The 18,137-nt window shown below is 44.0% G+C and overlaps 1 protein-coding gene across 2 annotated transcripts in view; it reads right to left on the bottom strand.

Annotated features, from left to right (window-relative positions):
- The window catches only part of LOC106582529 (neuropilin-2), a 258,981-nt gene that overhangs the window by 215,865 nt on the left and 24,979 nt on the right, over nt 1-18,137 (bottom strand). For both annotated transcript variants that reach the window (XM_045704914.2, XM_045704915.2), the window contains exon 2: nt 11,761-11,938. In XM_045704914.2, the coding sequence (XP_045560870.2) occupies nt 11,761-11,938 (178 nt within the window). The remainder of the gene's footprint in view (nt 1-11,760; nt 11,939-18,137) is intronic.

Raw genomic sequence — 18,137 nt, 5'->3', positions numbered from 1 at the left:
CCCTGTATATAACTACTGACCCTGTATATAGCTACTGACCCTGTATATAGGTACTGACCCTGTATATAGCTACTGACCCTGTATATAGCTACTGACCCTGTATATAACTACTGACCCTGTATATAACTACTGACCCTGTACATAGCTACTGACCCTGTATATAGCTACTGACCCTGGATATAGCTACTGACCCTGTATATAGCTACTGACCCTGTATATAGCTACTGACCCTGTATATAGCTACTGACCCTGTATATAGCTACTGACCCTGTATATAGCTACTGACCCTGTATATAGCTACTGACCCTGTATATAGCTACTGACCCTGTATATAGCTACTGACCCTGGAACTGACCCTGTATATAGCTACTGACCCTGTATATAGCTACTGACCCTGTATATAGCTACTGACCCTGTATATAGCTACTGACCCTGGAACTGACCCTGTATATAGCTACTGACCCTGTATATAGCTACTGACCCTTTATATAGCTACTGACCCTGTATATAGCTACTGACCCTGTATATAGCTACTGTCCCTGTATATAGCTACTGACCCTGTATATAGCTACTGACCCTGTATATAGCTACTGATCCTGTATATAGCTACTGTCCCTGGAACTGACCCTGTATATAGCTACTGACCCTGTATATAGCTACTGACCCTGTATATAGCTACTGACCCTGTATATAGCTACTGACCCTGTATATAGCTACTGATCCTGTATATAGCTACTGACCCTGTATATAGCTACTGATCCTGTATATAGCTACTGACCCTGTATATAACTACTGACCCTGGAACTGACCCTGTATATAGCTACTGATCCTGTATATAGCTACTGACCCTGTATATAACTACTGACCCTGTATATAGCTACTGACCCTGGAACTGATCCTGTATATAGCTACTGACCCTGTATATAGCTACTGACCCTGTATATAGCTACTGACCCTGTATATAGCTACTGACCCTGGAACTGACCCTGTATATAGCTACTGACCCTGTATATAACTACTGATCCTGGAACTGTCCCTGTATATAGCTACTGACCCTGTATATAGCTACTGACCCTGTATATAGCTACTGATCCTGGAACTGACCCTGTATATAGCTACTGACCCTGGAACTGTCCCTGTATATAGCTACTGATCCTGGAACTGTCCCTGTATATAGCTACTGATCCTGGAACTGACCCTGTATATAGCTACTGATCCTGGAACTGACCCTGTATATAGCTACTGATCCTGGAACTGACCCTGTATATAGCTACTGATCCTGGAACTGACCCTGTATATAGCTACTGATCCTGGAACTGACCCTGTATATAGCTACTGACCCTGGAACTGTCCCTGTGTATAGCTACTGATCCTGGAACTGTCCCTGTATATATAGCTACTGACCCTGGAACTGTCCCTGTATATAACTACTGATCCTGGAACTGTCCCTGTATATAACTACTGATCCTGGAACTGTCCCTGTATATAGCTACTGATCCTGGAACTGTCCCTGTATATAACTACTGATCCTGGAACTGTCCCTGTATATAGCTACTGATCCTGGAACTGTCCCTGTATATAGCTACTGATCCTGGAACTGTCCCTGTATATAGCTACTGACCCTGGAACTGTCCCTGTATATAGCTACTGATCCTGGAACTGTCCCTGTATATAGCTACTGATCCTGTATATAGCTACTGACCCTGGAACTGACCCTGTATATAGCTACTGATCCTGGAACTGTCCCTGTATATAACTACTGATCCTGGAACTGTCCCTGTATATAGCTACTGATCCTGGAACTGACCCTGTATATAGCTACTGATCCTGGAACTGTCCCTGTATATATAACTACTGATCCTGGAACTGTCCCTGTATATAGCTACTGACCCTGGAACTGACCCTGTATATAGCTACTGATCCTGGAACTGTCCCTGTATATAGCTACTGACCCTGGAACTGACCCTGTATATAGCTACTGACCCTGGATATAGCTACTGACCCTGTATATAGCTACTGACCCTGTATATAGCTACTGTCCCTGTAAATAGCTACTGTCCCTGGAACTGACCCTGTATATAGCTACTGATCCTGGAACTGTCCCTGTATATATAACTACTGATCCTGGAACTGTCCCTGTATATAGCTACTGACCCTGGAACTGACCCTGTATATAGCTACTGATCCTGGAACTGTCCCTGTATATAGCTACTGACCCTGGAACTGACCCTGTATATAGCTACTGACCCTGTATATCGCTACTGACCCTGTATATAGCTACTGACCCTGTAAATAGCTACTGTCCCTGTATATAGCTACTGACCCTGTATATAGCTACTGACCCTGTATATAGCTACTGACCCTGTATATAGCTACTGACCCTGTATATAGCTACTGACCCTGTATATAGCTACTGACCCTGTATATAGCTACTGACCCTGTATATAGCTACTGATCCTGGAACTGTTCCTGTATATAGCTACTGATCCTGGAACTGTCCCTGTATATAGCTACTGATCCTGGAACTGTCCCTGTATATAACTACTGATCCTGGAACTGTTCCTGTATATAGCTACTGATCCTGGAACTGTTCCTGTATATATAACTACTGATCCTGGAACTGTCCCTGTATATAGCTACTGACCCTGGAACTGTCCCTGGATATAGCTACTGATCCTGGAACTGTTCCTGTATATATAACTACTGATCCTGGAACTGTCCCTGTATATAGCTACTGACCCTGGAACTGTCCCTGTATATAACTACTGATCCTGGAACTGTCCCTGTATATAGCTACTGACCCTGGAACTGTCCCTGTATATAGCTACTGATCCTGGAACTGTCCCTGTATATAGCTACTGACCCTGGAACTGTCCCTGTATATAACTACTGACCCTGGAACTGTCCCTGTATATAGCTACTGATCCTGGAACTGTCCCTGTATATAACTACTGATCCTGGAACTGTCCCTGTATATAACTACTGATCCTGGAACTGTCCCTGGATATATAGCTACTGATCCTGGAACTGTCCCTGTATATAGCTACTGATCCTGGAACTGTCCCTGTATATAACTACTGATCCTGGAACTGTCCCTGTATATAGCTACTGATCCTGGAACTGTCCCTGTATATATAGCTACTGACCCTGGAACTGTCCCTGTATATAACTACTGATCCTGGAACTGTCCCTGTATATAACTACTGATCCTGGAACTGTCCCTGTATATAGCTACTGATCCTGGAACTGTCCCTGTATATAACTACTGATCCTGGAACTGTCCCTGTATATAGCTACTGATCCTGGAACTGTCCCTGTATATAGCTACTGATCCTGGAACTGTCCCTGTATATAGCTACTGACCCTGGAACTGTCCCTGTATATAGCTACTGATCCTGGAACTGTCCCTGTATATAGCTACTGATCCTGTATATAGCTACTGACCCTGGAACTGACCCTGTATATAGCTACTGATCCTGGAACTGTCCCTGTATATAACTACTGATCCTGGAACTGTCCCTGTATATAGCTACTGATCCTGGAACTGACCCTGTATATAGCTACTGATCCTGGAACTGTCCCTGTATATATAACTACTGATCCTGGAACTGTCCCTGTATATAGCTACTGACCCTGGAACTGACCCTGTATATAGCTACTGATCCTGGAACTGTCCCTGTATATAGCTACTGACCCTGGAACTGACCCTGTATATAGCTACTGACCCTGGATATAGCTACTGACCCTGTATATAGCTACTGACCCTGTATATAGCTACTGTCCCTGTAAATAGCTACTGTCCCTGGAACTGACCCTGTATATAGCTACTGATCCTGGAACTGTCCCTGTATATATAACTACTGATCCTGGAACTGTCCCTGTATATAGCTACTGACCCTGGAACTGACCCTGTATATAGCTACTGATCCTGGAACTGTCCCTGTATATAGCTACTGACCCTGGAACTGACCCTGTATATAGCTACTGACCCTGTATATCGCTACTGACCCTGTATATAGCTACTGACCCTGTAAATAGCTACTGTCCCTGTATATAGCTACTGACCCTGTATATAGCTACTGACCCTGTATATAGCTACTGACCCTGTATATAGCTACTGACCCTGTATATAGCTACTGACCCTGTATATAGCTACTGACCCTGTATATAGCTACTGACCCTGTATATAGCTACTGATCCTGGAACTGTTCCTGTATATAGCTACTGATCCTGGAACTGTCCCTGTATATAGCTACTGATCCTGGAACTGTCCCTGTATATAACTACTGATCCTGGAACTGTTCCTGTATATAGCTACTGATCCTGGAACTGTTCCTGTATATATAACTACTGATCCTGGAACTGTCCCTGTATATAGCTACTGACCCTGGAACTGTCCCTGGATATAGCTACTGATCCTGGAACTGTTCCTGTATATATAACTACTGATCCTGGAACTGTCCCTGTATATAGCTACTGACCCTGGAACTGTCCCTGTATATAACTACTGATCCTGGAACTGTCCCTGTATATAGCTACTGACCCTGGAACTGTCCCTGTATATAGCTACTGATCCTGGAACTGTCCCTGTATATAGCTACTGACCCTGGAACTGTCCCTGTATATAACTACTGACCCTGGAACTGTCCCTGTATATAGCTACTGATCCTGGAACTGTCCCTGTATATAACTACTGATCCTGGAACTGTCCCTGTATATAACTACTGATCCTGGAACTGTCCCTGGATATATAGCTACTGATCCTGGAACTGTCCCTGTATATAGCTACTGATCCTGGAACTGTCCCTGTATATAACTACTGATCCTGGAACTGTCCCTGTATATAGCTACTGATCCTGGAACTGTCCCTGTATATAGCTACTGACCCTGGAACTGACCCTGTATATAGCTACTGACCCTGGAACTGACCCTGTATATAACTACTGACCCTGGAACTGTCCCTGTATATAACTACTGACCCTGGAACTGTCCCTGTATATAACTACTGATCCTGGAACTGTCCCTGTATATATAACTACTGATCCTGGAACTGTTCCTGTATATAACTACTGACCCTGGAACTGTCCCTGTATATAACTACTGACCCTGGAACTGTCCCTGTATATAACTACTGACCCTGGAACTGTCCCTGTATATAACTACTGACCCTGGAACTGTCCCTGTATATAACTACTGATCCTGGAACTGTCCCTGGATATATAGCTACTGATCCTGGAACTGTCCCTGTATATAGCTACTGATCCTGGAACTGTCCCTGTATATAACTACTGATCCTGGAACTGTCCCTGTATATAGCTACTGATCCTGGAACTGTCCCTGTATATAGCTACTGACCCTGGAACTGACCCTGTATATAGCTACTGACCCTGGAACTGACCCTGTATATAACTACTGACCCTGGAACTGTCCCTGTATATAACTACTGACCCTGGAACTGTCCCTGTATATAACTACTGATCCTGGAACTGTCCCTGTATATATAACTACTGATCCTGGAACTGTTCCTGTATATAACTACTGACCCTGGAACTGTCCCTGTATATAACTACTGACCCTGGAACTGTCCCTGTATATAACTACTGACCCTGGAACTGTCCCTGTATATAACTACTGACCCTGGAACTGTCCCTGTATATAACTACTGATCCTGGAACTGTCCCTGTATATAACTACTGATCCTGGAACTGTCCCTGTATATAACTACTGACCCTGGAACTGTCCCTGTATATAGCTACTGACCCTGGAACTGTCCCTGTATATATAACTACTGATCCTGGAACTGTCCCTGTATATAACTACTGACCCTGGAACTGTCCCTGGATATAGCTACTGACCCTGTATATAGCTACTGATCCTGGAACTGTCCCTGTATATAGCTACTGACCCTGGAACTGTCCCTGTATATAGCTACTGACCCTGGAACTGTTCCTGTATATAGCTACTGATCCTGGAACTGTTCCTGTGTATAACTACTGATCCTGGAACTGTCCCTGTATATAACTACTGATCCTGGAACTGTTCCTGTATATAACTACTGATCCTGGAACTGTCCCTGTATATAGCTACTGACCCTGGAACTGTCCCTGTATATAGCTACTGACCCTGTAACTGTCCCTGTATATAGCTACTGACCCTGGAACTGTCCCTGTATATAGCTACTGATCCTGGAACTGTCCCTGTATATAACTACTGACCCTGGAACTGTCCCTGTATATAGCTACTGATCCTGGAACTGTCCCTGTATATAACTACTGATCCTGGAACTGTCCCTGTATATAGCTACTGACCCTGGAACTGTCCCTGTATATATAACTACTGATCCTGGAACTGTTCCTGTATATAGCTACTGATCCTGGAACTGTCCCTGTATATAGCTACTGATCCTGGAACTGTCCCTGTATATAACTACTGATCCTGGAACTGTCCCTGTATATAACTTACTTACTTCCTTGTGTTATTATTTATATTTCTCATGTGTTTTTGTTAAACTTAACTTTTTTTATAAATGTTTTATAGTACTACTGATATTGATTATTTCATTATTGGGAAAGAGCAAGGAAGAAAAGGCATTTCACTGTACTTGTGCACGTGACAATAAAACGTCAAAGTACACAATCTGTGTTTCTATCACTACTGATGAAGAGCAGCAGAGTGTCTTTCAACAACAGCTGCTAAAAGATTAATGTTCTCATTCCAAAAGACTGTCAGGAAGCATCCTGGGCCATAAATCTCTCTTTTAGAAACATATCCTTGTATTATTGATGGCTTGTTAATAAATGGAAGAAGGGCGGAGAGAGAGAGAGAGAGAGAGAGGCTGATAGGATATGACTGGGAATGTCTATGTCCCAAATGGCACCCTAGTCCCTTTTTATAGTGCACTACTTTTGATCAGAGCCCAATAACACCCTAGTCCCTATATAGCGCACTACTTTTGATCAGAGCCCAATAACACCTTAGTCCGTATATAGTGCACTACTTTTGACCAGAGCCAGATGGGCCTTAAGATGCCATTTGGGACACGGACCACTATCTGTCTGCAAGTTTAGGCTTTACTAGGAGTGTCCTGTCTTCGATCAGCTCGTAGACTTGTAGACTAAACCCTATCTCAGCCCTATACATGTATATTGACTGTGTACATATTTTCAAGGAAGCCTCTACCGACAGTGTTATGAATGCACAGGACAGTAGAAATAAAACAAAATGTACACTAAAGAGTTTTAGAACACTTCTTTATGGTTCACTATTTTCTACATCGTAGAATAATAGTGAAGACATCCAAACTATGAAATAACAATGCCGCCAAGAGGGCGCAAAGCTGTCATCAAGGCAAAAGGGAGGCTTACTTTGAAGAATCTCAAATATAAAATATATTTTGATTTTGTTTAACACTTTTTTTGGGGGGGGGGGGTTACTACATGATTCCATATGTGTTATTTCATAGTTTTGATGTCTTCACAAATTATTCTACGATGTAGAAAATAGTTTTAAAAAATGAAGAAAAACCCTTGAATGAGTAGGTGTGTCCAAACTTTTGACTGGTTAGGTATGTTGCCTTATACGTCTATATGCAGCTCAGTGCCCACTGATACAGCGGTATTCTATGTGAAGTATGGAGAGTTGGACATTGGTCAATCTCTTCCCAAAATAACGGACCGTCTGGAATATGGCTGCACTTCTCTGATTTACCAATAGAGGGTAGAAGAAGTGACGTCAGGCATATGGAATGGAATGCTCCCAATACAACACTGATTCTATCTAGGGTTCTAGAACTCTGTGGTTGTTGTTGTTGTTCTTGTTGTTGTTGATGTGGAATTTGATTACAGAGAGATGGGGAATGTGGTGTGGGAGATTACCGCTAGATTAGGAATATGGTGTGGGAGATTACCGCTAGATTAGGAATATGGTGTGGGAGATTACCGCTAGATTAGGAATATGGTGTGGGAGATTACAGCTAGATTAGGAATATGGTGTGGGAGATTACAGCTAGATTAGGAATATGGTGTGGGAGATTACAGCTAGATGGGGAATGTGGTGTGGGAGATTACAGCTAGATTAGGAATATGGTGTGGGAGATTACAGCTAGATTAGGAATATGGTGTGGGAGATTACAGCTAGATGGGGAATGTGGTGTGGGAGATTACCGCTAGATTAGGAATATGGTGTGGGAGATTACAGCTAGATTAGGAATATGGTGTGGGAGATTACAGCTAGATGGGGAATGTGGTGTGGGAGATTACAGCTAGATTAGGAATATGGTGTGGGAGATTACAGCTAGATTAGGAATATGGTGTGGGAGATTACAGCTAGATTAGGAATATGGTGTGGGAGATTACAGAGAGATGGGGAATATGGTGTGGGAGATTACAGCTAGATTAGGAATATGGTGTGGGAGATTACAGCTAGATTAGGAATATGGTGTGGGAGATTACAGCTAGATTAGGAATATGGTGTGGGAGATTACAGCTAGATTAGGAATATGGTGTGGGAGATAACAGCTAGATTAGGAATATGGTGTGGGAGATTACAGCTAGATTAGGAATATGGTGTGGGAGATTACAGCTAGATGGGAAATATGGTGTGGGAGATTACCGCTAGATTAGGAATATGGTGTGGGAGATTACAGCTAGATTAGGAATATGGTGTGGGAGGTTACAGCTAGATGGGAAATATGGTGTGGGAGATTACAGCTGGATTAGGAATATGGTGTGGGAGATTACAGCTAGATGGGGAATATGGTGTGGGAGATTACAGCTAGATTAGGAATATGGTGTGGGAGATTACAGCTAGATTAGGAATATGGTGTGGGAGATTACAGAGAGATGGGGAATATGGTGTGGGAGCTTACAGCTAGATGGGGAATATGGTGTGGGAGATTACAGCTAGATGGGGAATATGGTGTGGGAGAGAACAGAGAGATGGGGAATATGGTGTGGGAGATTACAGAGAGATGGGGAATATGGTGTGGGAGATTACAGAGAGATGGGGAATATGGTGTGGAAGATTACAGCTAGATTAGGAATATGGTGTGGGAGATTACAGCTAGATTAGGAATATGGTGTGGGAGATTACAGCTAGATGGGAAATATGGTGTGGGAGATTACAGCTAGATTAGGAATATGGTGTGGGAGATTACAGCTAGATGGGAAATATGGTGTGGGAGATTACAGCTGGATTAGGAATATGGTGTGGGAGATTACAGCTAGATGGGGAATATGGTGTGGGAGATTACAGCTAGATTAGGAATATGGTGTGGGAGATTACAGCTAGATTAGGAATATGGTGTGGGAGATTACAGAGAGATGGGGAATATGGTGTGGGAGATTACAGCTAGATGGGGAATATGGTGTGGGAGATTACAGCTAGATGGGGAATATGGTGTGGGAGATTACAGAGAGATGGGGAATATGGTGTGGGAGATTACAGAGAGATGGGGAATATGGTGTGGGAGATTAGAGAGAGATGGGGAATATGGTGTGGAAGATTACAGCTAGATTAGGAATATGGTGTGGGAGATTACAGCTAGATGGGGAATATGGTGTGGGAGATTACAACTAGATTAGGAATATGGTGTGGGAGATTACAGCTAGTTGGGGAATATGGTGAGGGAGATTACAGAGAGATGGGGAATATGGTGTGGGAGATTACAGCTAGATGGGGATATGGTGTGGGAGATTACCGCTAGATTAGGAATATGGTGTGGGAGATTACAGAGAGATGGGGAATATGGTGTGGGAGATTACAGCTAGATTAGGAATATGGTGTGGGAGATTACAGAGAGATGGGGAATATGGTGTGGGAGACTACAGCTAGATGGGGATATGGTGTGGGAGATTACAGCTAGATTAGGAATATGGTGTGGGAGATTACAGCTAGATGGGGAATATGGTGTGGGAGATTACAGCTAGTTTAGGAATATGGTGTGGGAGATTACAGAGAGATGGGGGATATGGTGTGGGAGATTACAGAGAGATGGGGAATATGGTGTGGGAGATTACAGCTAGATGGGGATATGGTGTGGGAGATTACAGCTAGATTAGGAATATGGTGTGGGAGATTACAGAGAGATGGGGAATATGGTGTGGGAGATTACAGCTAGATTAGGAATATGGTGTGGGAGATTACAGAGAGATGGGGAATATGGTGTGGGAGACTACAGCTAGATGGGGATATGGTGTGGGAGATTACAGAGAGATGGGGAATATAGTATGGGAGATTACAGAGAGATGGGGAATATGGTGTGGGAGATTACAGCTAGATGGGGGATATGGTGTGGGAGATTACAGCTAGATTAGGAATATGGTGTGGGAGACTACAGAGCGATGGGGAATATGGTGTGGGAGATTACAGCTAGATTAGGAATATGGTGTGGGAGATTACAGAGAGATGGGGAATATGGTGTGGGAGTTACAGCTAGATTAGGAATATGGTGTGGGAGATTACAGCTAGATTAGGAATATGGTGTGGGAGATTACAGCTAGATTAGGAATATGGTGTGGGAGATTACAGAGAGATGGGGAATATGGTGTGGGAGACTACAGAGAGATGGGGAATATGGTGTGGGAGATTACAGCTACATTAGGAATATAGTGTGGGAGACTACAGAGAGATGGGGAATATGGTGTGGGAGACTACAGAGAGATGGGGAATATGGTGTGGGAGATTACAGAGAGATGGGGATATGGTGTGGGAGATTACAGCTAGATGGGGAATATGGTGTGGGAGATTACAGAGAGATGGGGAATATGGTGTGGGAGATTACAGCTACATTAGGAATATAGTGTGGGAGACTACAGAGAGATGGGGAATATGGTGTGGGAGACTACAGAGAGATGGGGAATATGGTGTGGGAGATTACAGAGAGATGGGGATATGGTGTGGAAGATTACAGCTAGATGGGGATTATATGGTGTGGGAGATTACAGAGAGATGGGGAATATGGTGTGGGAGATTACAGCTAGATTAGGAATATAGTGTGGGAGACTACAGAGAGATGGGGAATATGGTGTGGGAGACTACAGAGAGATGGGGAATATGGTGTGGGAGATTACAGCTAGATGGGGAATATGGTGTGGGAGATTACAGAGAGATGGGGAATATGGTGTGGGAGACTACAGAGAGATGGGGAATATGGTGTGGGAGATTACAGAGAGATGGGGAATATGGTGTGGGAGATTACAGCTAGATGGAGAATATGGTGTGGGAGATTACAGAGAGATGGGGAATATGGTGTGGGAGATTACAGAGAGATGGGGAATATGGTGTGGGAGATTACAGCTAGATGGAGAATATGGTGTGGGAGATTACAGCTAGATGGGGATTATATGGTGTGGGAGATTACAGCTAGATGGGGAATATGGTGTGGGAGATTACAGAGAGATAACGCCAAGAGTTTATTACGAGGGAGACTGAGCCAGAAACAGCAGGGAGCTAGAAATGGTGTTGGATACCCGGGGCGGCAGGTAGCCTAGTGGTTAGAGCATCGGGCTGGTAACCAAAAGGTTACTAGATCGTAATCACCGAGCTGACAAGGTAAAAAAAAATCTGTCGTTCTGCCCCTGAACAAGACAGTTAACCCACTGTTCCTAGGCCGTCATTGTCAATAAGAACTTGTTCTTTAACTGACTTGCCGAGTTAAATTAAAAGGTTAAATAAATAAATAAAAATATATATATATACACAGATTTCTCTGCGATGTTGGATATACACCATATAGATCTACTACTTCTCTCTCTCTCTTACCTGCAGTCTAGTTTCTCCAGTTCAAAGTGTGGGTTGAAGTTGAGGACGATGCGCTGGGAAGGTTCTGGAGCGGTGATGACCCAGCGACAGTTCTGATGAGGCGGGTACTCCAGAGGGTAGCCTGGGGTGGTGATGTACCCGGCGTTGCTGGCGTCAAAATGTCCGCCACAAGCCTCACCTATAGGACAGACAACACAAGAGGCTTCAGTCGGGGAACATGAGATAACGATAGCCATTTTATCTAGCGTAGTTCTGGGAACTACTAATGTCTGTTGGAAGAGAGACAACACCTCCTCATCCTAAAAAAAAACGCAGAGCCGTTTTACTTCCTGGACTTGACAAAAGGAAACTCAGTTATTCGGGAACAGGAGCAGGAGAACAGCATTAATGACGACACCGACATTTATCGCCGGTGAACAAATCACTTCCTGCCAAATCCTGTTAAGGGTTAAACTGTCCTTAACACTATATTCTAAAGGACACATAGTATCACAGTAGTGTACTATCTGTAGCGCCACACTGGGACAGGAAGTGACAGACAAGCTGTCTCTGTGTTAAAGGTCAGGGGTCAGATTAACGCTGTGAGTTAGATGGTGAGGCTCACAAAGCATCCATTCTGACCCGACACACAAACACACTCACATACACTACTTCCCCCCCCCCACAGGAAGCTTTAAGACAGGGTGTTAATTTTCCTCTCCTCTCTGCGTGTATCATATGCACAATGAGTAAGCCCTTCAGCTGTCGACCACAGTCACAATATATATACTTTTCACTTCCAATTACTTCACCAACACAGCAGCAGAGATTGATGTGTTAGAGAGGCAGGGAGGAAGACAAGCATGTAGAGAATTAGACAACATGGTCCACAAGACAACAGCAGAGCAGAGCAGAGTAGACTAGAGTAGAGAAGTGTAGAGTACAGTAGAGTAGAGTAGAATAGAATAGAGTACAGTAGACTAGAGTAGAGTGCAGTAGAGTGGAGTAGAGAAGTGCAGAGTACAGTACAGGAGAGTAGAGCAGAGCAGAGTACAGTAGAGTACAGTAGAGTACAGTAGAGTGCAGTAGAGTGCAGTGCAGTACAGTAGAGTAGAGTAGAGTGCAGTAGAGCAGAGTAGAGTGCAGTAGAGTGCAGTAGAGTGCAGTAGAGTAGAGCAGAGTACAGTAGAGTACAGTAGAGTAGAGCAGAGTACAGTAGAGTACAGTAGAGTAGAGCAGAGTACTGTAGAGGAAAGTAGAGTACAGTAGAGTACAGTAGAGTGCAGTAGAGTGCAGTAGAGTGCAGTAGAGCAGAGTACAGTAGAGTGCAGTACAGTACAGTAGAGTAGAGTGCAGTAGAGTACAGTAGAGTAAGGTAGAGTAGAGTACAGTAGAGTAGAGTACAGTAGAGTAGAGTACAGTAGAGTGCAGTAGAGCAGATCAGATCAGAGTAGAGCAGAACAGAGCAGAATAACCCAGAGTACAGTACAGTAGAGTAGAGTACAGTAGAGTGCAGTACAGTACAGTAGAGTAGAGTGCAGTAGAGTACAGTAGAGTAGAGTACAGTAGAGTGCAGTAGAGCAGAACAGAGCAGAATAACCCAGAGTACAGTACAGTAGAGTAGAGTACAGTAGAGCAGAACAGAGCAGAATAACCCAGAGTACAGTACAGTAGAGTAGAGTACAGTAGAGTACAGTACAGTAGAGTAGAGTACAGTAGAGTACAGTAGAGCAGAACAGAGCAGAATAACCCAGAGTACAGTACAGTAGAGTGCAGTAGAGCAGAACAGAGCAGAATAACCCAGAGTACAGTACAGTGTTTTATATGTAAACCTATGTTGACTGCAGCACAGCCAAGTGTTGTAACGGAATGAAAGACACAACACACACACACACACACACACACACACACACACACACACACACACACACACACACACACACACACACTGCAAACACTACAGTACAAACACACGTTACAGTTGGTGTCTCTCCAGCCCCATGGTAGTGTCCCAGCAGGAGGTTCTGGAAGGCCTTCAAACAGACACCATTGATTGACAGTTTGAGGTCTGCTTGTGTGGCTGGCTTTCACACACACACACACACACACACACACACACACACACACACACACACACACACACACACACACACACACACACACACACACACACACACACAGTGGCTGGCTTCCACCACAATATCTGTGAACAGTTACATCTCAACATCTGCTCCATGCCAGCCAGTTCCTCTCTCCTGGAACACAGTGAACTCTTCACCATCGTTACATCTCCTGCATACTGGAACACTAGTTCTAGAACGCTACACCACTACTAGAACACTAGATTACTGGAACACTAGTTCTAGAACGCTACACCACTACTAGAACACTAGATTACTGGAACACTAGTTCTAGAACACTACACCACTACTAGAACACTAGATTACTGGAACACTAGTTCTAGAACGCTACACCACTACTAGAACACTAGATTACTGGAACACTAGTTCTAGAACGCTACACCACTACACCGCTACTAGAACACTAGATTACTGGAACACTAGTTCTAGAACGCTACACCACTACTAGAACACTAGATTACTGGAACACTAGTTCTAGAACGCTACAACACTACTAGAACACTAGATTACTGGAACACTAGTTCTAGAACACTACACCACTACTAGAACACTAGATTACTGGAACACTAGTTCTAGAACGCTACAACACTACTAGAACACTAGATTACTGGAACACTAGTTCTAGAACGCTACAACACTACTAGAACACTAGATTACTGGAACACTAGTTCTAGAACACTACACCACTACTAGAACACTAGATTACTGGAACACTCGTTCTAGAACGCTACACCACTACTAGAACACTAGATTACTAGAACACTAGTTCTAGAACACTACACCACTACTAGAACACTAGATTACTGGAACACTCGTTCTAGAACGCTACACCACTACTAGAACACTAGATTACTGGAACACTAGTTCTAGAACGCTACACCACTACTAGAACACTAGATTACTGGAACACTAGTTCTAGAACGCTACAACACTACTAGAACACTAGATTACTGGAACACTAGTTCTAGAACGCTACAACTCTACTAGAACACTAGATTACTGGAACACTAGTTCTAGAACGCTACACCACTACTAGAACACTAGATTACTGGAACACTAGTTCTAGAACGCTACACCACTACTAGAACACTAGATTACTGGAACACTAGTTCTAAAACGCTACACCACTACTAGAACACTAGATTACTGGAACACTAGTTCTAGAACGCTACACCACTACTAGAACACTAGATTACTGGAACACTAGTTCTAGAACGCTACACCACTACTAGAATACTAGATTACTGGAACACTAGTTCTAGAACGCTAGACCACTACTAGAACACTAGATAACTGGAACACTAGTTCTAGAACGCTACACCACTACACCGCTACTAGAACACTAGATTACTGGAACACTAGTTGTAGAACGCTACACCACTACTAGAACACTAGATTACTGGAACACTAGTTCTAGAACGCTACACCACTACTAGAACACTAGATTACTGGAACACTAGTTCTAGAACGCTACAACACTACTAGAACACTAGATTACTGGAACACTAGTTGTAGAACGCTACACCACTACTAGAACACTAGATTTCTGGAACACTAGTTCTAGAACGCTACAACACTACTAGAACACTAGATTACTAGAACACTAGTTGTAGAACGCTACAACACTACTAGAACACTAGATTACTGGAACACTAGTTCTAGAACGCTACACCACTACTAGAACACTAGATTTCTGGAACACTAGTTCTAGAACGCTACAACACTACTAGAACACTAGATTACTAGAACACTAGTTGTAGAACGCTACAACACTACTAGAACACTAGATTACTGGAACACTAGTTCTAGAACGCTACACCACTACTAGAACACTAGATTACTGGAACACTAGTTCTAGAACACTACACCACTACTAGAACACTAGATTACTGGAACACTAGTTCTAGAACGCTACAACACTACTAGAACACTAGATTACTGGAACACTAGTTCTAGAACGCTACACCACTACTAGAACACTAGATTACTGGAACACTAGTTCTAGAACGCTACACCACTACTAGAACCCTAGATTACTGGAACACTAGTTCTAGAACACTACACCACTACTAGAACACTAGATTACTGGAACACTAGTTCTAGAACGCTACACCACTACTAGAACACTAGATTACTGGAACACTAGTTCTAGAACACTACACCACTACTAGAACACTAGATTACTGGAACACTAGTTCTAAAACGCTACAACACTACTAGAACACTAGATTACTGGAACACTAGTTCTAGAACACTACACCACTACACCGCTACTAGAACTCAGCCAGGTTGAACACAGACCTGGTATCGTTCTGGGACTGTCTGCCTTCACACCATATGACTTAATGGCCACCGCTGTGAATCGCCCCCCTGCTGTCCTCTTCAGTGTGTCACATATTGAAGAGGAACAATAAGAACCAGATGCCTCAACTGTAATAGACTTTGAAGTGTTGACATTTCCACAGCTACTATATCTTAAAAGGCATGTTTTACGTACTGTGGTCTCTTCTCCGCTGCTCTTCGATGGCATGTAACTTATTCACTACCAAATATAGCCACACAGTACACTGACACACACACGCACGCACGCACACACACACACACACACACACGCGCGCACACACACACACACACACACACGCGCACACACACACACACACACACACACGCCCGTACAAAAGCACACATTGCAGGTACATTAATCCATCAAAAATGACTTTCTTCCGTAAGAGGAAAACAATAAAAGCTTTTCATCATTGCTCCAATCCTCAAGTTCCCTCCTAGTGTCTGTTTGCTTTGCTCCAATCCTCAAGTTCCCACAAAACACCAGTCTCAACGTCAACAGTGAAGAGGCGACTCCGGGATGCTGGCCTTCTAGACAGAGTTGCAAAGAAAAAGCCATATCTGAGACTGGCCAATACAAATAAAGGTTTAATATGGGCTAAAGAACTCAGACACTGGACAGAGGAACTCTGCCTAGAAGGCCAGCATCCCAGAGTCGCCTCTTCACTGTTGAAGTTGAGACTGGTGTTTTGCGGGTACTATTTAATGAAGCTGCCAGTTGAGGACTTGTGAGGCGAGGCGTCTGTTTCTCAAACCAGACACTCTAATGTACTTGTCCTCTTGCTCAGTTGTAGTGGGGGATTGTAGTGGGGGACTGTAGTGAGGGTTGAGAGAGGACAGGAGACAGGAAGAGGCTGGCTGCCGAGCAGAGCAGAGCGAAGAGAAAGAGGGCTTCAGTTTCTGGGCTGTTCCAGGAGTCTGTCCCTCTCCCCACTCTGCCACATGCTGACACACACTATCACACAAACAGTCAAAGGGGTACAGGGTGGAGGAGGGGAGAGGAGAAGAGATATAAACCTGTTTGTCTCTCTATCTCACACACAGTCAGAGATACACAGTTAGATTATTCACACAGGATTCTCCGTAGAGTAGGTGATAACTGTAACTAAACTCTGTGTGTCACCCAAAGCGTCACATGGTGACCAGTAAACCCAAAGCGTCACATGGTGACCAGTAAACCCAAAGCGTCACATGGTGACCAGTAAACCCAAAGCGTCACATGGTCACCAGTAAACCCAAAGCGTCACATGGTGACCAGTAAACCCAAAGCGTCACATGGTGACCAGTAAACCCAAAGCGTCACATGGTGACCAGTAAACCCAAAGCGTCACATGGTGACCAGTAAACCCAAAGCGTCACATGGTGACCAGTAAACCCAAAGCGTCACATGGTGACCAGTAAACCCAAAGCGTCACATGGTGACCAGTCACCCAGAGCTTAGTGGAGAGAGAGAGAGACAGGGAGTTTAGTGGAGACGGAGACAGACAGGGAGCTTAGTGGAGAGAGAGACAGACAGGGAGTTTAGTGGAGAGAGAGACAGACAGGGAGTTTAGTGGAGAGAGAGACAGATAGGGAGATAGTGGAGAGAGAGACAGACAGGGAGCTTAGTGGAGAGAGAGATAGACAGGGAGCTTAGTGGAGAGAGAGAGACAGACAGGGAGCTTAGTGGAGAGAGAGACAGACAGGGAGCTTAGTGGAGAGAGAGACAGGCAGGGAGTTTAGTGGAGAGAGAGACAGGCAGGGAGGGAGACTAGGAGCCCTGGTGAGGGGTGAACTGAGTTGTGTTCCTGTAACCTATAGACAGCCACATGATCAACAGAAGCATCAGGCCCTAACAAGCCCTCTGAGACTCATCTACCAGCCCTAACAAGCCCTCTAAGACTCTCCTCCCAGCCCTACAAGCCCTCTAAGACT

The sequence above is a fragment of the Salmo salar genome, chromosome 21, assembly GCF_965601325.2.
Source record: "Salmo salar chromosome 21, fSalSal1, whole genome shotgun sequence".
NCBI lineage: Eukaryota > Metazoa > Chordata > Actinopteri > Salmoniformes > Salmonidae > Salmo > Salmo salar.
Note: the sequence above shows the minus strand (reverse complement) of the source record. Positions and strands in the feature narration are given on the sequence as shown.